At 42.6% G+C, this 22,034-nt stretch overlaps 1 protein-coding gene and 1 long non-coding RNA gene across 2 annotated transcripts in view; one reads left to right on the top strand and one right to left on the bottom strand.

Annotated features, from left to right (window-relative positions):
- The window catches only part of LOC143305914 (uncharacterized), an 85,187-nt gene that overhangs the window by 24,205 nt on the left and 38,948 nt on the right, over positions 1–22,034 (top strand). The gene's annotated exons all lie outside the window — the stretch shown is intronic.
- The window catches only part of LOC143305912 (neprilysin-21), a 45,964-nt gene that overhangs the window by 4,837 nt on the left and 19,093 nt on the right, over positions 1–22,034 (bottom strand). Inside the window, exons 6-7 of the mRNA XM_076691115.1 lie at positions 11,742–11,956; positions 6,074–6,169 (exon numbers count right to left, since the gene is read on the bottom strand). Of these exons, the coding sequence (XP_076547230.1) occupies positions 6,074–6,169; positions 11,742–11,956 (311 nt within the window). The remainder of the gene's footprint in view (positions 1–6,073; positions 6,170–11,741; positions 11,957–22,034) is intronic.

Genomic DNA, 22,034 nt, shown 5'->3' with positions numbered 1-22,034 from the left:
GGAAAAAATAGGGAAACCGATCGAACCCGTTGCGATAAGGCTATTCAAGATCGTGAATTCTCCTTGGTCCTATCTTTGGCATACTTTTCGACGGAAGTTCTCGAGGAAGGCTTTAGCCAGACCCCCAGGGAATTGGCACCACTGCCGGATGAACTCTTCCCGAGATATTCGTGTATGCGGCGTAACGACACAACTATCGAGCAGTTTTTTTTTCCTCTCATCCTCGACGGAAGTTCTGACCCGTTCCCAGAAGAATAGAAACAGAACTCCTCATCTTCTTCGGCAGTTTTGAACTTGTACTCATCGAGACCGCGGATTTAGTTTGTTTCATTTCTGAATTAAAATTTCCATTGGAAAGACGTCGTTTTGATTTCGTTAATTGTTGGACAGGCGACAATTTAGGGTATTTCATGATTATTATCGAAGAAGAGCAGTTTTGTCTATCGGTTTTCAAAGGTCCGTAGCCAATCTAGCGTAGGAGTTCATGAAAATCAGCCGGCACGATTTTCCTCCGGTTCCCGTTTGTTTCGCTCGTTAATTATGTCGGCTCGACGTTCCCGCGTAACACGCTCCGCTTTGGTTAATTCCTGAAAACGACTAGCAGGCAAACCACGCGGCACCCACCGCTTTGTTTTCATGGCGATGCTCGACCATGGATTTAATAAATTCTACGTATTATATCCGGAGCCTCCATTTTACACGCTACCCCGCCGAATAAAATACCAACGTTTTACCTTTTCTACGCAACCCCCTTTCCAGCCCCCGTCCTCCCGGACGAAGATAAGCTGTTAAGCTGTAACTGGCGCAAATAAACTGACGTTGGAGGGAGTAATCGGATTCACCTTATTAATTCAGCCTCGTCCAACGTGCCACGCTTATTAAACGAATCGCGTAACGCGTCTCGTTAATGTACGCGTCCTCTGGTTCCGTTTAACGAGATGGGGTTTGAAAAAAATTCTAGAGGGTTGCGCTTTAAATATAGCGTATTAAATTGCATACGTTATGCATCATTGCTTAATTCGATCGAATCTATTTGGATTTCCAGAGTGTACTTTGTGTCGGCAATTCTTCGCAATCGAGAGTCAGAGGTTTCCTTTTCCTTATCCTCGACTTTTCAAACAGCATCTTGCCTTTCCCTCGTTTCGGATTCTTCCCGGCCGTTTTCAATTCCCCGGCCGTTTCCCGCGAATAAAACTACGAGCCGGCGGATATTGCTTTAGTTACCATACCATTCGAGCCGCTCCGACAGAGCCACGACTTCATTTATTTACCCTTCGAATAGGGGAACGGGGTTGAAGAACCACTCGAGAACGGACGGACAGTCTTTCGAGGACGATTCGGTCGCTGCCACGTTCGCGGAATCAATGGCGTCGATCCCTGTGGAAAGTTGGAAAATTGGGTCGCGTTATTTTTTTTTTGCGGGGACGATTGAGCGACCAGCGTCGTCGAGGCTGAGGAGCAAAGGGTTGGGGACGACTCTGTACGCGACGACACGCCAGAAGGAAGAGGAAATGAAATCCACCGCTTTGTGCGACGCTAACGACTTTGATAACGATGCCCATCGCCTCTGGTGCTCCTTTTAATTCGACGAACCGTTAATAATGGCCGCGTTACCGCCGATGGAGACGCGGATGATGAAGGGTTGGAGTATCAGCTCGGATTCCTTCTCGATGACTCGGGTTATTAACCTCCCGGGTCTGGGCGAATTTCAGGAACTTCCCGAGAGATCACAGTTACCGTTTGATGATTCTTTATGAAACTCTAGAAGTGCCATCAAGCATCATCTATTTCACTGTTAGAGGAGATCAAGTTTGAATCGGGCAGAGGAGTTGCGTCTGTTCAGGACTCGTACCGTTCAGAATGATTCATTCTCGATTTATTCTGCAGCCGCGTTCGTTTCTGGCACATGTTCCGCGGTTACGTCAGCACCACTCTAATTAACGATCGAAATTCGGCTAAATTGCAGGGCCGTTTGAACGATCGCGCAGACGTCGTCACCTGCGTCCCTCCCTTGGGCCTTTAACCCATGCACGATTTCTTCGTGCCTCACCGTACGTCGCCGGGGACGAACATGGGAATCGAATTGAATTTTAAATTAATGACTTCCTCGAGGCTTCTCTCGTTGGCCTGGTTCCCTTGATTTCGACACCTAATACGCTGCCATCCTATCTCGACTCTTTAATAATTTCAACACGCAAATGCTTCCCCTCGTAATCCCTCGTTTCTTATACGAATCTCTTTTCAAATATTACAATAAATTCTCATTACAATCGCTGCGGTGAATTTATGAAAAGTTTACAAGATTTCGCTCTACTAAAAAGAACGACCGAGTCAACTTTGTTTGAAGAATCTAACTACAATGAACGTTACTCGTTGAAAAGGGACAGGAGTCACAAACAACGGGGCGGATTTTCAGCGATAAATCAGAGGAAAAACTGCTTGCGTAGATTCATAGGGAACGAGAAGAGAGCTTTTAATCCGACGGATATCGGGGAGTTTTTCGAGCGAAAGCAAAATGCCAGGATCCCGGTAGGCATTCTGGTCTGTGGTATCTTCTAAAAGATAGGAAGTCGGGGTAGATCAGCTAGAAGGATCGTTTGGTGAAGACTCGACGTGAAACAAAGTAGAATCATTACGCTGTAATGACTTCTTCCCTGACGTCTTTATCCCATAGCTTTTATCTCTATTATTGTTATCTTGGAACGACTAGACGGAGGCTGAAATTTTTATATGCAATTTTAGAAAATGCATATCGCCGAGTGACGGAGAGCAATATTAATATTCATCACCCGGGTTAGTATCAATAGCGGTACGGTCTGGTCGGAATTCAAACGGGGCATTTATTAAATTTAATCGAACCTTGTATCTAAATGAACGATCTGCGCTCGCGAAACCGGGACACGAAATATCGTGCAGGTTACGTCTGCGCGGGTTTCTGTCGCGAGATAACGGACGTTCTCGGGAAAGCCACTTGTCCGTACGGTTAGCGATGTAACTCGTTTCTGAAAATTTATGTGCTTGTTTACCCGATGATTACGGAATTAGATAAGCGAATCGATGAAACGTACTGAATTCTCCGTACGTTATTTATGGGTCAGATTGTTGAGCTTGATTACGCTTCGCTACGCGAAAGAGCTTTCGACTGGTCAGCGTTCAAAGTAAACGGTGCTTGAATTATGCATACGTCCGGAAGTAATTTCGAAATTCTTCAAAATGAAATTTATTCGGACTGCTTGTACGATAACAGTACCGTGTAATACCACGGAGATAATTTGTAATTTTTCGAAACAGCTGTCTAAAGTGATTCGATTTTTAAATCCAATAATTTTATGCTTCCTATGAAAATGTTTCTCGAATTCTTCTTTACCGATAGCTTCGACGATAGCCCGTTATTTCTGGATAGTTGTATCGCGAACCAATGAATCGAGCCGAGTATTTGGGACACTTGGCTGCATCTCTGGATGCTTCATCGATACAGATCGCGTGTACAATCGATACATCAAAGCAGCCGGTGGAAAAAGATTTCCCGAACGCAGGAACCGAAAACCGAACGAGCCTTTGCTGTGTCTCGTTGCTTCTCCCTTTACGATTTTTCCATTACTTACATCTTTACAATTTTCAAGGCAACGTAACTCCCTTAACGATTCCTTCCTTCAGAATAAATAATAAAATGCGGTAATATACGAGATGTTTTCATTTCGGCTCGCTCGACATTTCATTTTCTTTGATAAATTGAAGGTTAAAGTTGAAAGGAAAATATTCCATTATGCTCGATTTAATTCAACGTACTTGTTGTATGGATCGTGGGTTACAGATTATAATTTGCAATTATATTGGGGTGGTTTAATAAAACTTAGTTTAGTTACCATTTAGCCACTGATTCTATGGAAATTTTTTATTTTTCTGACTATTACAGTTTGCCTTTTCGAATAATAAAAATTTTATCGATATAGTGACGTGAAAATTTGGGAAGTTACCTCGAGCAGAGGCATAATTCCCCTGGTTATTGCCATCATTTGGCATTGTGCCTTGGTCCTACGTTCCACGGTAACCGCACTCGAACGGAAGCGATCTTAGCAAATCACTGTGTCGCTGGCGTTTCGCAATGAGAATTAATTTTAAGCTAAAAGTGTTGTACCGTCTGACAGTTATGATACAATGTTAGATACGGCAACAACTTGGCCAACTTCTTCCTCGAACTTTGCCCGTAACACGGTTCATTGATAACGTCGAATTCGTGAACGATGTTTGGTCATGTTAATAGTCCCATCGTTACATCGAATGGCTTCTTGCCAAAGTAGACTAAATTCCTTTGAACGACGTCTATTTCGTGATAAAATTCTGAATCCGAAACAACCTGTAAATTTACATATGATAAATTCGAAGAGACAGAAGACATAAAGTCATCGAGAGACAGATGTTTCGAAAGAAAATGGCAATAATACATGTCTGATCGATGTCGATAGTAGCTATCGGAATAAAATCCTTTTACGATCGCGTAGTTTCGTTGCGTACACGTTTTATGGTTCCATGTACGATATCACGTGCTGCCATTTCTCTTTGCTCCCCTGACGTAATCGCGCCTCCGTGATCATCCCAAGCGACGATTATTATTGAGACATAAATCCGCTTGATTGCACCGTAACGAAGATAAATAATCCGATTCGGCTCGACTTGGAAATATGAACATTTTCGGGTTGCTAGAGGTCGATGTATACTTTCGAACGTAAAGGAGTAGATGAATGGTAATGTTTCGAAAACGTTTCGGATTCTTGTTCCGGATCACCGCGAAGGGAGAAGAGTTATAACGAGAGGGTTGGAAACGAGAGAAAAGGAAGTTTCGAGCGAAACAGGACGCCCGTAAAATGATCCGGCGTACAAATTCGCGGAAGAGTTATTGCGCCGCACTGAAAAATATACACCGTAATAAAACATACGGTACAGCAGCTTTTACAATGACGTCCTGGCACGAAGCGGCGCGGCGGGATACGTCTTTTGTTCGAAATAAAAGTGTAACGGGCTGTCTTTAATTCGGGACGAGCCAGCGAGAAATACGATCGACCCGACCTATCCCGGCAATGTTTTGAATCATCACCGCGAAAAATACTGTCTTTCTGGTGAATAGTGTGTAAATCAACGTTCGAAAGTGTAAGGTATTTGTAAGATTACCTCCGTCCGTGTGTGGCTTGGGCATTCAAAGTGAAACGAACATCGTATACATTCATCGTGTGACGAAATAAACGGTGAATCCAGCAGTGTTCCAAATTTATTTTATATTCAATTACACATTCAGTCGCTGCATTACAGAAATGTTTTGAATTACATTAAAATTAATCTGTATTCACGTAACGAAGCAATTTATGCGAATAAACAGTCGATCGTGAAGAGAAACAAGGAAAAGAGGAAATATCCTCACTCGATACTCATCGACATTCCATCCTCACCGCCATTCGTTACAGTTCTCATGAAAATCGAAGCACTAGAAGGAAACTGGCAGTACGTGGCACGATTCTCCAAGGATTTACATGGTCGAACATGATCCCGGTTTAAAATAACACCAGGTAACGATGAACATTCGGCAACGGTGTTGGGTTTACTCAATGGTACAGGTAACCTAATTAGCTTGCCAACGTTCCATCGATCACATCGGCCCGCATACCGGGCATATTTCTCCGATACGAATCGCTGCGATCACGGTTAATATCGAGATTGAGATTTCGACAAGTTGACAAGTGGGTCAAGTGTGCCTGTCGTCTCCGAACGGACCGCGTGATTCTTCGTGGATCGTGTTTACATACCGGGGAAAATTAGGAAAATCTGTTCGTTCGATCCTGCCCGGATCTCGTTGATATCATTCCGGAATCTCAGACCTAACGTTAACCTAACCCACACGTATTTTTTCCTCGTCGAAGAAGCTCGGATTTCTTTCGATTTCAAGTTTCCTCCAATTTTCGGGTAGGAAAATTTGAACAAAAGAAAATGAGAGTATGAATTTTGATTAATTTCAACTTACAATTCAGCATCTCCCGTGCGACAGCAGACGTAATTACGAGAATAAAATTATTACACGTACCTTGATCATGGTGTAAGCTCGACTTTCCTCGTGGACCATCTTCTTCTGCTGCTTCTCCATCGTGGAGTACGCCTTGGCCCATTGTAACCTCTCCTCCTGCGACAAGATGGAGTACATTAAAATAGCATTTGTTAAGCGTCGACTACGAAACCACGTTGTTTCTTCACTTCTTCGTTTCGCCATTCTAAGAGAGACCTCGAATCACGTGGACCTGGAAGCGTTTAGAAAATTGTGGAAGCAAAGTTGACAATAGAAAAATTTGTCAAAATTACTTGAGCCTAGATTTTAGACCTTCTTAGTAAATTGCCTTAGAAAAATTTGGGTTAGGTTTACGTTAGGTTTAGATTGTATTGCTTGCACCGAAAGTACTTTCTTTGTTTTCCATTCAATTCGCTGTTCGACCTAGGAGTTCATTTCCAACAGAATCGACAAAACGTTAGAGGGGTGATTCGGTAAACAAGGGTGTATCCGACTATATTGCACACTCTGTTTTTTACGCAGTGAAAAACCGGCTTACGCCAACCCCTTACAATAGAACGGATTTCGCATTGCGGATTTATGCGTCGCCAGCTACGCTTAATTGCAAAGCAAGTTAATTTGCCTCCGGCAAACTTAATTTTCCCTCTTTATCGCTTGACCTCTGGTTAGAGAAGGAGACTTTTCTCGGTGGAAAATTAGGTAGAATAGTTGGAACGAAGTGATTCTTCTCGCAGTCTCTAGTTTCTAAGAAATGTGAAATGCAAAATTTTATATAAACAGAACAGCAGGATTAAGAGTATGCTAAATTACAATTTATCTTCCGACAAATCCTGTTGACATCAGAGAAATTGTCCTCGTCAACGTGTATTAATAATACCGGCTACCTTTCTCTTAATACGCACAGAACGCGAATAACGAGGCTTAAACAACGCGATCAATTAATAGAACAGAATCGATCTCCTTAATGATTCGTAACTCGTACAGCGGTTTAACGCGAACGTACCATTAATCACAGAGATCGAGCCAGTTGATCGGTGACAGTGTAGGAAATAATTACCAACCAGACGTTTTAACAGCGTCAACACCTGTATCGTGCGGGTATTTTCGTTAAAAAATATATTTTTCAATATTTTATTACCGAAAGCATTAGCGTTGAGTTTGACAAATTTAATAGACGTTCCACGGCAAAAATTTTATTTAACAAATTTTCCAAGCACCAAGGCTCGAAACGTTTCTCGATTAATGGATTAATGCACCGGAGTGCGTTAAAGGTTCACTCTGAGCATCGAAAATCCTTGGAAACAAGCACGTTAACAACAGAGTGCAAGGGCAGTCGCATTTCATGCCCGTCGTAATGGTAATTCTACGCGATTCAATCGCTTCCGTGCATTATCATAATCGATATTTCGTTAGCATAATGAAACGATACTCCTGTTACGAAATGGAACGTCCACACGAAACGCGACACATCCCTGTAATTTGCGCACCGACATATGTGTACCGTGCACATACGGAAACGGAAACAGTCGGTCGCACGAACTCCCATCCGGTGCTACCGAAACTTCCTGCCGTGTTTAATCGCAATTAATCGCGCGCACATCGTTCTCCTTCGCGCCAACCATATACTTGAGTGAACATAAAATTACACCATTAACCGAGAATATCGGTGCATCAAATTTTCTACCGTTTCCTCGAAGCAAAAATGAAATCACCGATTGACAAACGCGAGTAGGTTAATGAAGACGGACGAGTAGCTGCGGACTGGTGCTTTATTGATCATTTTAAAAATAACTGGGTAACCTGGTATTGTGCAGAGGTGCGTGCCAGGAAATATGTCGAAATGAAACGACATCCGGTTTCTCCTAAACTAGATTCGCCGGTAAATGTTTAAGAATCTCAGCGATCCAATCAAGGTATTTCAAACAATTGAGCAGGAGCGCGACAGTTGGTAATAGAATATCTAGGATGGAAGGTCAAATTGTGAGGCAAACATGTAAAATTAGGAAGATGTTTCTTCGGTGTCAGCCAGAGGGACTGGCGAACAGCCAAGGAACCCGGGCTATTTCGACTTTCGCCGCCTGAAATTCCTGGCTCCAGTCTGTCCTACTCTTCTGTCTGCTCTACCGATTATGTCTACCGTACTCCAGCTTGTATCCAGCATCCAGTTAACCGAGGCCCCGGCCGACTTACTACAACACGCTCTCCTCCTTTCCAGCCTTCCTCCTCTGGCCGAGTTTCCGCGCGCTTGTCGTTCCTAGATTTATGTTATATTCAACCCTAAACCTTGCCTCGTCTCTATGCGTCACCTTGTTTCTAAGCACGCGCTTTATTATCCCGAAATCGGTGAAACGTGGATGATTTACAACCGACCGTAAACGCGTCCCTGGGATTTAACTTCGTAGTCCCGAGAGAAATGACAGGAGAAGAAGCTGAATTTCCCGCGGTTCGATGGCAAGTGGCGAAAGCTGCGATCCATGAAATAAGTTGGCACGTTCTGTGCGATTAGAGTACGAAATGGAGCGGCCAACCGGATGCCGGAACGTTTGGCAACGAGCGTGTCGGAGCGATTGCACCGGAGCCTCCCTGGTGTCCAAACAACGCCTGATTTGCTCTTCGGATAGGAAATTCAGTTTCTCCCATGCTAATGCAGGCGTAAACATTTATGCCTCTCTCAGCAGACACTCCTGTTTATTTTCACCGAAGCGTTAGAAAATGAAACATCGATCCAGTTCAAGGAAAGATTCTTCATTTTTGTCCGAGTCTACTTTTTCTATTAACCAGCCAGTTTAATGTGTCACGTCACGAAGGAACATCCTTTTATCGTGGTTAAGTATTAAAATTCTCCCCGTCTCTTATCAGAATCGCAAGGAAACTTGCCGGGACAAAGAAGCCCGCGCGTCGAGATGGGAACGTGTACATCCGACCGGGACTTCTCTGTTCCCAACCGTGCAACCTCGTCTAAACGGGTCTTTTCAACCCCGTGACCGTTAACCTACGCTTTTATTAAAAAACTCTGCCGGGCCAGAGGAATTATTCCAGCCCGTAATAAAAGAGCTGTTTTAATTCATAATTTTATGATTAATTCTCTTCCGCGGCAATTCTGTCCCGTCCAGAATAGAAGCCTTTTGAATTGTAACCAGAGAAAAATCGTCAACCCTCTGCGGTTACCCTTTCAACTAAAATATCAAGTACACCGTGGAAGCCACGAATAATTAGGGTATCACGCGCTTACGCGATTTACCGTGGATAAAATTCTTTTTCAATGGCATAGAAGCTGAGCGCGGAAGCGGTTGAACAAGTCGATCGAAGATCAAGACCTTGTTTAGAGCAGTGAACAGCTAAACTGCTCGAAAACTCTCGACTCCGACGAAAGAACATTCAAAGACACACTCGAGCAGTCTGAAGTGTCCGATTCTTTGAGAGCGAAGACCTTTCTTCCGTTGCAAATTCTATGTACCCTTCGCGTTTGATTTCTACTTAACGCTCTTGCTTCAAAGCAATCCACTTTCAGCCTTCGCCTGACGGATGATAATTCGAAGGCTAAAAGATAGATTGTAAGAGAAATCGCGAAAGTATCGCGGAACTCCTAACGAGAAACTTAATCACAGCCCAATCAACCAACGCTCTTCTTCTTCAATCTCGCACCATCGTCTTTCTTCGATGCAATTTCGTCTCTCGGCCTTGTAATTAGCGTCCGAAATTCACTGGATAATCCGATTCCGGTCAGAACGTCGTTGTCATGGAAAATTTTCTCTTCAAATTGCCCGGTGTTGCGTTTCTTCCTGCCTCTCGCGCGCTTTTTCAGTAGCTTTCCCTTCTGTTTAATCGCGACGAGCTTTTCAAGGGGATAGACTTCTAAAGAACCTCGTGTCCAGAGCTCGTGGGATGAAATTTTCCAGGATATTCCTTTATATTTTTACTTTAACAAGCTTTTCAAGAGGATAGACTTCTAAAGAATCTCGCGTCCGGAGCTTGGAGCGTAAAGAAACGAATGAAATTTTCACCGTATTACCGGATGAAATTGTTCAACTGTATTTCGCGTTTCAGGCCACTTTACATAATTACATGTACTACCACTTGTACGACAGCCTGTAGATTCGGACCGGTGAAAAGTTACCGGATGGTAGCGGAAGTTTACCGAACACAGAAACCGGTTAATGGATATGGGAAATAATTAATGCTTGGCACGTTCGTCCTTTGGAAACGCGGCGATACACGTAGCTCGCGATCCCGAACCTCAATTGCCCTCGCTTAGAAAAGTATCGCAAACTTTTCCGGCCACTTTCGAACTATCCGAGTTGCCAGATATCGATCATCCGTGGCTCGAGTGAGCAAGCGGGGAAAAAGTCATGGGGTTAAAGTTTAACCCTTTGACTAGCAGCGGCGCGCGTACTTATGCGGAATAATCATACATATATTATTGATTTATTAATATACACCGGTAGCCACTTGAATTTTAAAACTCCGCTAGATGAACCAGCACCTCAAATATTTTTCTCCTCAAAATATAAATACCAGCGTAGTTAGAGTTGTTCTTTTGCGATTCGAAAAAGAGTGACCTTTCCATCGATCCTTGCAACGCACCATGTGCACTGGTTTAAGCTCTCGAATCGCCGATAAAGCCGATATTAAGCGAATGGAATGAATAATGAAGACGTTTTTGCTTGGTCGCGAGTGGCAAGCTGTCGCAGCCCAAAAATCTGTCCAGTCATTCGCAAACAGCCAGTTTACGGATGCTCTTAACCACCGGACAGAATTTCCACCGGCACCGGAACTCGCCGCACATTTGCTCGAGGAATTAACCCCGCTTACGACGCGCTATCTATTAGCCCGTACACTCAACCGCGAAGTATTCGTCCCTGGAGTCTCGATAACGGATGTACACGCGGAAATCCCGCTCGTTAATTTTCCTTCGGAATCGACGAACGTGCCTTTGGTTCTTGTAATTTTCAAGATTTATTCGATCTTCGCTGATAAAATGTCGTTATGGCGGCGAGAGTTACGGCTAGGCTGAACAGTAAAATGTGCGAAAAGATGGGAGGATTTATTGTAAGTAACGTGAGAGGGAGAAATAGTGAAAGAAAGGTGGATGGCGAAACGAGTAGACGATGGATGCTGATTCTAAAGAGGTCAATTTCAAATTCTACTGGTATTCATACCCGCAAGTGCTACGTTACAAATAATCTAGAATTACTCAGAGAAAGATGCACTCAAGATAATGAAATCGGATCAAAGAAAAATTCTACTGTTTCGATGTAAAATCAATAGTGATTGAATGAAGAAAGAAACACATGTACAGTGGGTGATCAAATTATTAGAACCACTCACATAAATTGACGATTTTACATAAAAATTATTAATTCTTAAATGAAAACCGAGTTAAACAGAGTTTATTATTTTTTTATTAAAATTATAAAATTATGATACACAGTTGAAAAAAGTGAAAGTTCTTAACTGACCTGGAATTTCTCCCCATCGAAAATTTGTGGAAATATTTATTATTAGTAATAAATGTTTTATTAGTAAAAAATAAGTACTTTTTTGTAAAAACTTTGACACAATGTAAAAACCTTAAAATTCTCGTTCTATTTCTACAAAAACACGAAAAACTCATTTTTCATACCGTGGCTCTAATAATTTGATCACCCACTGTACGTAGGATTACTATAAAAATGTGTGCAACGCTTACCGGATTTTCCACGAAGAAAGCGTTTTCCTGATGTTTCGTAGGCAGATCGAGGAATACAGAGGATCTAGAACGATCGTAAAGATCCACATCGACGTAGAAGTCGAACAGAGGTGCCCCATTCACTCGTAGCAACCTGGAAACTAGCGGGGTGATGTCGGCTGGCGCGATGCTCCTCGGGGGTAGATAACCACCGAGTTCGTGTAAAAGCTCGTAAACTGAAACAACAAGTGATCCCGTAAACAAGTTTTAACGAGATTCAGGAATGTGTGAAACGTGTCGGGAAGGTGGGGATCGGTACGAGCGAGCCGCCGCTATCTCGAATGAAAATAGAGAATCGAACGACGCGAGAAAAAGAGGGGAAACGGTAAACGTAAACCACGGCTAGGATCCGGATAGAACGCGTTTCATTTAAAAATCGATGCGTCGATCCAGCGAGCAGGTATAATGAAAAAGAGCCGACGTTCGACGAGGAGGAGTAAAGTTCAAATCTCGATACATCGCTGCATCCCCTATTTACGAGCGGAGCAACTCTTTTCATAAACGACCTTCGCGTCCCTTCTATATCGGCCTTTCGCGGCTAACCCTGTCCCGGGTTGCAACGATAAACTATAAATAAAAACTGCACACATAAACGAACCTCCATGTGTGAGAGTGATCCATTTCAAAGATCAACAACACCCTTATCAAGCTTTGCAATCTTCGTTTAACTCGTCCCTGGGAGAGAAACAACGAGGGTGATGGTTTGAAACCCTTCGATTTACCGATGATGCTGTATTGGTTCTCATCAAACAAGTACTTTCAATCTGTTAACACGTTGATTGTCTTAAAAGTTTGGGACCTGGAAACATTTACCTAGGTCTTTAAGTTTCTTTTGATCCGTCCGGAAGGTCGGCGACACACGGTACTTAGATTATTGTCTCTTGTATTACTCAGAACTCTTGCTTTCTTTTCAAAGTTACTCATTTCAGAGTAGTAAAACAAGTAATTTCGTTGTGTTTGAAACAAATCAGGTAATTATACTTCATTCAATGGCAATAAAATTCTCATTCCATCAGAGTGTCGTTCAATAGCCGCGATTAGCCGGTGAGAGAGCATTCGTCATTTTCCCCCGGCATCGCGTTCAATTTCTCGTTACGTACGGCACGCTCGAATAAATGCACGTTGTTCAACGTGCCGGCGAACAAACGGAGGCCAGATTGAAGCTAATAAAAGAAGAGAAAAGAACCGACTGGCCCCTTCGCGTTGGCGTGTCGCGAACGATAATAATCGTTGTATAATAGAGCCGCTTATAATATCATTTCGTTCCTTATCGCGCCACGAGATCGGACTGGTTCGTGATACAATTTATTTTCTAACTTGCAAATCAAAACGGACGTGTTTAGCGAAATTGCCTTTTCATCCGCGAAACAGACTTTTCTTTTCATTTCTCTTCACCTTATATTTTATCGTCCGAATAAATGTTCTTCGTGCCAGCTATACGAGCTTGTAACGATTGTACTGATTCCGGGGGTAAAATATATTATTTTTTCAATCTCGACGCAAACGATATTTCAGAGGAAATTATTATCAGACGTTCTCGACTCGAATGGCCGGCCGAGAATTTCGATTAGAAGCTCCCCAACCACGGTGAACATCCTGGGGTCGAGCCGAGAATGGGTGTCACGGAGACAGAGGGGCAAGGAATATATCGGTGCTTTCGAGATCCGCAAGTTCACCGTTAAGTAAAGCTTTGCGTGATTTCAATCGCAACGAACAATCGCGAACGGTCGCGTTATATATACGAAATCGACATCAACCGCCACGTCCTCCAACTTCGTCCACCGCCACCCTCTACCAAACCTCGCATGACGCAAGCTGAACGCTACTGGCCAGATTGCTTTCGATCGTAGTTCGAAATTCCTTTCTTTCTTTCGCCCTGTTATCGCCCTGAATATCCCATGTAAGATTTCGTAAATCGTTAATTGTTTTAATTTTTATTCACAGAAATCCGAAAGTTTCGAGTGGAATTTGTAGAAATTTTCCTCGTTGTCCCGATCGGAATTGCTTTTAATATTAGTAGGATGATTTTATGGAAATGATTACTGAGCGCTAATTAGGCACAGAAAATTGTTTCTTTATTTATGGATAGAAGGAAGTTAGATTTGTCTTTGATTAATAAAAATAAACGAAAATCAAGAATATTTTAACACGATACTATGGGATGTATGGTCGACCGAATCGGGCGGATCGAACACGCGCCACTTTGCTATGGAAACAATCCGGAAGTTCCATTTCCCTAAGCCACAGTCTTCCCCGATTTCCTCGGTATGGGGATTCAATCGAGATACAGGAGCAGCTATGGCTTCGAAATTAACTATGACCAACCAAATTAATTCACGCCCACAACACCGTTTACATGGCTCTCGGATAAACCCTTTGATTGAATCTGCGAGTGAAGAGGTAGTCACATGATTCGGCATCATTAATGAAACTCGCCGGGATGTTGAGATACACGTGAAATCAATTGCGTGACGTAAAACGGAAAGAAGCGGAAAAAGCTTTGTGCTCTTCGACCTCGTCGTTCGGTTCTTAGCGCAGCGAGGAGACGCGAATTTCCGGCTTTCAACGGAAAGTACGCTCTTCCGCGTCAAGAACGACTTTGGTGAACACCATCGAACCCGAGAACCTATGTGCAACATCCACCTATTCTTTTCTCCAGGGAGAAATATTTCGAGAAGGTTTCACGAAGCAGATACCTGATTTTCTATCAAATCACATTTCCTTTTACTAGATAGATCCCTGTAGGGAAAAAAATGCGGAAACTTTGGATGAAGGTCTTGAACGAGATGGATGCTGAACGTCTATCATGATTCAACTTTTCAGTTTGTATAGATCGGGGCAACGTGTTACTAAAAATATTGATACGTTTCGTGAAATAGCATACGGCTAAAAGTCACGGAAGTGTCGACTGATCGGGATTGTCCTTGACACGGTTTTGACTCGAGCGTTAACATCGCAAGGGGTTAAAAAAAGCAGCTCGACAGCTGCAACCCTCTAATGTACCTCGATGCTGTCTATATATAGATATATACAGGGTACTTTGGTACCCTGCTTTTTTTCCTTCGCGCAGAACAATGCCTGGTCGTCTGGCGTTGAGTATTCGTTGAAAATTTTTCACCCCTTTTTCTACCCGTTGGTCATAGCGAATCGAATTCGAACTGGAATTCTCGCTTTCCACAGTTTATTTAAGAGAAATATAATTGCAATAGAAATATTTGAAGTCTACAATCGTTCATTGTATTTTAACTTTCAAGTAAATATTGTACTTTCACACCTTCTGTATTTTTCTTCGCTGTTTCCAGTACTTTTACGCGTTCCTCGAGTTTAACTTTTAAAACTCGAGACACCTGCTCCTTCAGATAATATTTCGAATTAAATCAAGTTTCACAAGGGTGTGAAATATGGTCGTTTGAAATAATTTTGAAAACTTTTAAGGTATCCCCTTGAATTAATCAACCATAAATTATGGTAATTAGAGTTATTAATGGTTGTCGATTGCTAGCATATCTGGTACCCTCTTGTACTGCTAAATGAAGGAACCTCCCTGAATTAATAGACCATCAATTATTTTTATTAATATTATTAATGGTTTCTACCCGGTACCGCTTTGTACCGAGAATCATAATTACAAATGTTAATTTGCTTAACCTTCAGTCTGATTACTTTTCTCCTTTGTCATAGGAAAAGGACGAGTATCTAATTACAAACATAATGTAACCGAATGACATTCCATTAAGTTAAAGGTTTCGGCTACTCTTAAGAAGGAAGTGCGATTGAATGGAACAGTGCAAGGTCCATCCTCGAATCCGAGCATAGTTTCCGTACTGTTCAATGCACGGAATAGTTTCTCGAGGAACGGGCGAAGTAAATCATCCCCCGGACGTAGCCCGAGGCCAAATTGCCTAACCTTGACACCGTTGGCGACTTTCGACTCGCGACGAGCTCATTTTCTTCCTTTTCTTACTCGCCACTGCCTGTCCAACTGTGCTAGTACGGCAATTAATCTTCCCCGTTAATTGGCTAATGGATCACCACCGATGCCGGGCGAAAGCTGGTGTACAGGTGCCACGCTAATCATTGATTTCTCGCTTTCCTCCGAAACAGAACCGACCGTCGTAATTTTAAAGAATCTTTACACCCCAAATTGCAAAATCAATGAAAATAGTGAATCGTATTAATTTGACAATAATATGATAAAGTACCGCGTCGTAATGAATGATTAATTGTAACTTTGAGATTCATGCGAAACATTTGTGAGATAGAAAATTTTCGATTTACCACGGAAAGTTAAATTGGGAGGGAAAGTTTATTGAATTACACTGTTGTTGGAATAATGATAAGGGTTGGTGTGACTATAATAGATCGACGATTGCAGCTGATTACGAATGCAGATAAGGGTGGATTGTCGTGACTGTAAAATCAAGATATGTAAATCTTAATAGTGAAATGGTTAGCTGCTTCGGTTACGATTGTGACCGATCTGAATGTAGTTGTTTGCCTCGGTAGTTAAATTAAAATTGCCTAATGATTACTTTATTTTACAGCACGATGCAATTCTATTCAAAGTATCCACTACATTTGTCGTAGCTATTTTTCACAACCACCCTTAGAAATTGTTCCAACAGTAATGGTACCTCAACGTACAGATGTCCTTGAGTGTACTAGCAATATTCAGCACAGCCGAATGACAGGGAAAACAATGTACAAGAGTTTCACCGTGAAATCTTGGAAAAATCATTTGCTCGCGAGTAGTTACTCGCTCCCGTAACGATCGAAGTTAGCGGGCACGAATATCACGACCTTCCCGAGGATCAAATGCCGAAGACGGCGCGGCGAGTCGACTTTAGGAAAGTGGGTCAGATCGTGGCCACGCTGGCTAGGTGCACGCGAGCCAACCTTTTCGTTCGCTCTTAAGAGCTTCCAACGATGCGTGTACGCCTTTTTCTCGCAGTTCTCTCGCGTTTATTATCGGTGCGAGCACGCACGCGATCGCTCATGCCGCGGAAATTTGTCGTTTCTCTACTAGAACTTTCCAGGACTCCTTCAAGGATCCCGTTCGTAAAGTATCGCGTTAGCAAACGCGCGTTAACAATCATAATTAACCATCCAGGGTTGCCACTAAGTTTTCTACTCATTCGTTAGTACGATTAACTTAACAAGTAATCACGTTGGCATCGAATTACCTATGTATTTACGTATTTACTCAGACGAATAAGTTCCTTAAATAGCATAAGTAGTAACTCAATAAATGGTAGTGCGAGGATTAAGCAACTTAGGTATTCAGTTACATAAGTAACTGAAGTACTTAAATATTTAACAGGATAAATTGAGCATTCTACTTACACTAAACTCGAATCCATTTGCAGGATACAAAGAATTTATTGTATAGTAAAGTCTAGGTGTGTTGCGAGAAATAGTATCTCGTTATTTTTTATACATGCCAGACGGTGTAAATCGATTGAACTTTTTCAAAATCCGATACAAAAGGGAACGGTACGATTTTATCTGTCCGAATAAAAAATGACAGCCGTTGCCCTATCAATTTTATTATCCCTTCAAAGATGAATACGATACCCGTTGCCTCTGACGGGGTGTTTTAAAACTTTCAAGGTCCGCGAGATTTATTAAAGCAGCTTCGATTCGAAGTTGTCCAAGGTCCTATACATTTTCAGGAATTCGGAAAAGATGTATTCAAAACGAGTAAATCCTGGGAACGATATTTCAATAGTATCACGTAACGTCTTCCACGATTTACAATTCCCGTTGTCCATGAAAAATGAAACGAGACTAATCGTTCGATGGAAACGAATCATTATATATTCCAGACATTTCGACAAAATCAGTACGCTCGGGAGCTGGATTTCAAAGTATTTCCGACTGCAATCGATACCTCCCGCCAACTATTTTTATCAATTGCTTCGGCACAAAACTGCGAGTCCAAGGTTGCTCGAGACGACGGAGAAAATGAGCAGCTCGTAAAGCGAATTGATTTCCGAAAGGGATTCGTAAATGTTTAGGTAGCCGCACGCGAACCCTTCGTCAACGTAATATCCACTAATTGTCCAGCGATTAATTACGCGGCCGTCCGCGCACGACCACCTACAATCCGGCTAATCCGTCGTTGACATTATTATCCCCGTGATTGTTCGCTACGTTATCGTATCTCGTATCAGTGTGTCGTTTCGATCGTCTCGATTAGCAGTCATTTACACCAGGAATCGATGCTCTCCACCATTTACAACTAGAATTACAGAATTGATCTTCCGCATCTAGATCGTTGAAACAGTTATTTAAAGTTAGAGCAATTGATATTGAATGCTACGTACATTTGTGTTTGAAATTAATTGGAAAGATAAATGAATAATATTTAGTTTTACTTGAAATATAGGAAACCGAGGGCAACCTCAATTTTTAAATTAAATTCTGGTTCACGAGTGCATCGTTTCACTTTCCAATCGGGCGATCGTGTAAATAAATAAATTTTCGTGCGGACAGTGTGCCAAGCATTTGCAGAGATAACCGCGGGATCCAAACGAATCCCCACGCGATAAATTTCAGCGTAAATCGTACAGGGTTGAGGGTGTTGATGACGAAAGGTAGATTTTGCCGGCGAGGGAAGAAAAATTGTTTCGCTGGTCGTGCGATGTCACCGAATGCAAATCGTCGCGATAAAAACCCAGCCCAGGCTGACCGCCACCGCACAATCCACCCCTCTAGCCCTTTGTGAACCATCGGAGAACGGCACATACGGTTCCAGAGTGCTTACTTGCTCGATGTTGGAACATCATCCGCGAATCAACCCCAAAAACCAACCCCCAACCCCAGTGGTTCGATGAAAAAAAAAGAGGCAACGCCTGTGGCGTTTCATCGGTGACAAGCTAATCGATCGCCATCAACCCAAACCCGATGCTTCTCGTTGCACTTTTTCCTCTGTGCCTCGGCGCTTTTTTCATGAATTTCAATTATGGTAAAGAATTTTTTGCCAACCCGATGCCGCGACAGATCGTTCGAAAGCGACCGCAAACGTGGACAAACCGCAACGACGGCCACGGCGAACCGCTGATTTTCCTGCCTTCAATTAAGCTCTTGTCGACGCGTGGTTAGAAATTAAAATTGAAATCGTCACTCGTGTTGGCATTTTGCTAATGCGTTTCACGTTTCGACGTCGATGGGACACGTTTCTCAGAGAGATTTTATCTTTGTCACGAACATGGTAGATGAATTAGATTTGCTAATCCCAGAATTCTGACTCGACTTTTTTAAAATTAAAGTTGTTGGTATCTCCAAAAATCCCAGAATATCCGAAACGAAAAAATTTTTTCTGTTTTATACATAAATGAAGAATAACAAGGAACGGGTTGCTTTCCAAATCCCCGGTACAGTTACAGAATACGAACGTAGCGTCAATACGTCTGGCTGAAAGGTGGTTGAACAGTCAATTAACGTGGAACGCGATGCATCGCGAGGCAAAGCGTTTTTCTCTGACAAAGCGTGCCACGGGCTTTTTGTTCGTCGCTTTAGTCGTTCCACCGACGACGAACTTCCAAGGTTCGCGTTATCGTGGCCGCATAGATAACAGCCTTGAAACACGGATTCTATTCTATTCATTGAAATAAAGTTCGCGATGGCGAACTCCTCGAAACGAAACAACGACGCCTTTCAAACGAAGTTTTCGTTGCATACGATATGTATTATTATGTATAATACATTGGATAATCGATACACCGTAACGAGATTTTCGCCAACTCAGCCAAGGACTCGCAAGTCCGCTCATAGATATTCCACGCTCTCTGTTCCATCGAAATCGTGTCCGTCGATCGATTTCCATCGACCTGCCGGAAACGAATCCGGAGCCGTGTTTTCCACTGGCAAACACGGTCAACGGGGGGCATCGATTATATAACCGTTATCGATTCTGTCTTTAAGAAGCTAACGTGGAATTGAATGATAGGCCACCGGGGATCTATGGCCAACCGATCGCTACCACGGACCTTGCATTATGAAACTGTAAGAGGATTCTATCTCGACCGGAAACCGATTTCGTCGTTCCTTTCCATTGTTTCCGGGTTAAGATATGCTAAAGGGGTTACGTACCATTGGCACTATCTAAAGAACGATTTTATTCAAGATAAACTACTCGATGAATTTATTTGATTCTTTTTCTATTTAAAAGAAGAAAGAATGCGCGTTAAGGGAGAAAATTGTTGGAAAAATACAATATAATGAAACTGTGAATCTCATGAGTCATGTAGCTTCATTTTCGCAACATCCCAGGAATAGCACGCGATGGAACGTTATTTATGTTCGGGTGTTTCAGCAATTTCATCGGATAGCAATTTTTACGTTCTTTCCCGGGAAATTAATTACACCTAGCACGGAGGGGGTTAATTGCATCGGAACGGGGTGATTCGATGAAATTTATTTCTCGAACGTCGTCTTACAAATCTGGATGATTTTTAGCCGATGAAAGGGAAAAATTTGAAAAACGATGGCAACGGATGGTCCTGCGTCATTCCAATACAACAGCACCGGTATAACCCAGAAAGTCAATGTAAGTGGTCTAAGAATAGAAACGAAGCAATGTTGGCTACGCGGAGCCGATATCGTACGGCGGGCAAATACGATTAATCAATCAGTATCGGCGCCGAATCGTCGGTCAATCCCTATTAATCAAAGATGAACGCTGTTTCGTCGAAATATCAACGGGAATTTAGCGTGACGATACCAGTGAGTTCACTGAAACAATGAAACTTTCAATGCTCGACTAAAATAGAAATGAACACACAGGGGTGATTGAAAAAGTGAAAAATCCATAAGCTTATCTCTTCGATATTTCACGCACCCTTTTTTCATCTCTGCAAGAATTGAACCCTGCGTTCAATGAAAATGACATAAACGGAGTTTATACGTATGTAGAATGATACAAAGAATCGTAGAGTAATTAACGCTACACGTCAATATCAGTGAACAATGTAGCACGTGCAACTGCGTGTTCTATTCTTCTCGACAATCTTTTCCGTCCTCGTTCCCAAAGCTTCTCCCCCTCGATTTCACCCCTTTCGCCCGTAATTCCCTCTCTCCTTCGACGCCTTTTCATCGTTCACCGTTACACCCGTCCCCCCGCAATTCCATCCCGTAATTCTTTTTTTTTTTCCCCCCTTCATCCACCACCGCTAGTAATTTCACCTTCCGTCAGAAGTTGTTTCTCTCTTCTCCGGCATCGTCCACATTTTTACCCCACCTTTCAAACGTCTTGCTCGACGTCGGTGCACAATGCGAAGAAAAGGGAACACATTAGCGAGCACCATTGGAAAATGCCACCTTTTTCTCTTTCCCAACGATCCCTCATCGCGATGCTTTTCTCTTCCGAATCAAATTCTTTGTTATCGCTGGCTGTCTCGAGAAATTTCTTGTCATTCCGCGCGTTCATTTGAAGAAAATCTACGAACATTTGCTTCGAGGGAGGATCCCTAGATATTCCTGATAAATCGTATAACTCGGATCCTATATAGAATTTATTCGATACGGGCAATTGTTGGAAGAATGCGTTTACAGAGGTTTCTCTTCGAAAGAACGACGGTCTAGTAGTACGAGCCAATATATGACGGTACGTTTTGATATTCCTTTGTAGTCCCTTTATATATCCTTGAATATACTTGACAAATCGCGTTGCGCGGACCGTGAGAAATGGATATACAATTTATTTGATACGGGGAATCGTTGAAAGTATACGTACGTGGAGGTTTCTTTTCAAGGAAACGTCAGTCTAGTAGTACGAGTCAATATTTGCCGCGACGTGTATCGCGTATCGTGGAATATTTTTTGACAAATTGTATTCCGTCGGCCGTGCGAAATGGATATATAATTTATTCGACACAGAAAATCGTCGTGTGCCTGGATTCGTGATGATTTATCTTCGGTGAAACGGCGCGCCAGTAGTACGAGTCAATAACATCCGACGCAGCAATTTAATATTAGTTTGTTGCTTCATCGTGTAGTTTCAAAAGACATTTCGTTCAGTAATTACCCGAGGGAAACATCTTCAAGCTTTATCTCCTTAAAGAAACGACGATTCAGTAGTACAAGTCAATATCTGACGCTGCGATTTCTTATTCCTTTATAACTGCAACGTGAAGCCTCGAATATTCTTGACAAATAACGTTCTCTGGAGCGTATAAAATGAATATACAATTTATCCGACGGAGGGAATCGTTGAATGCACGCGTTCGCGGCGGTTTTTCTTCGAAACACCGC

This window comes from Osmia lignaria, chromosome 12 (assembly GCF_051020975.1).
Source record: "Osmia lignaria lignaria isolate PbOS001 chromosome 12, iyOsmLign1, whole genome shotgun sequence".
In the NCBI taxonomy this organism is placed as follows: Eukaryota; Metazoa; Arthropoda; class Insecta; order Hymenoptera; family Megachilidae; genus Osmia; species Osmia lignaria.
Note: the sequence above shows the minus strand (reverse complement) of the source record. Positions and strands in the feature narration are given on the sequence as shown.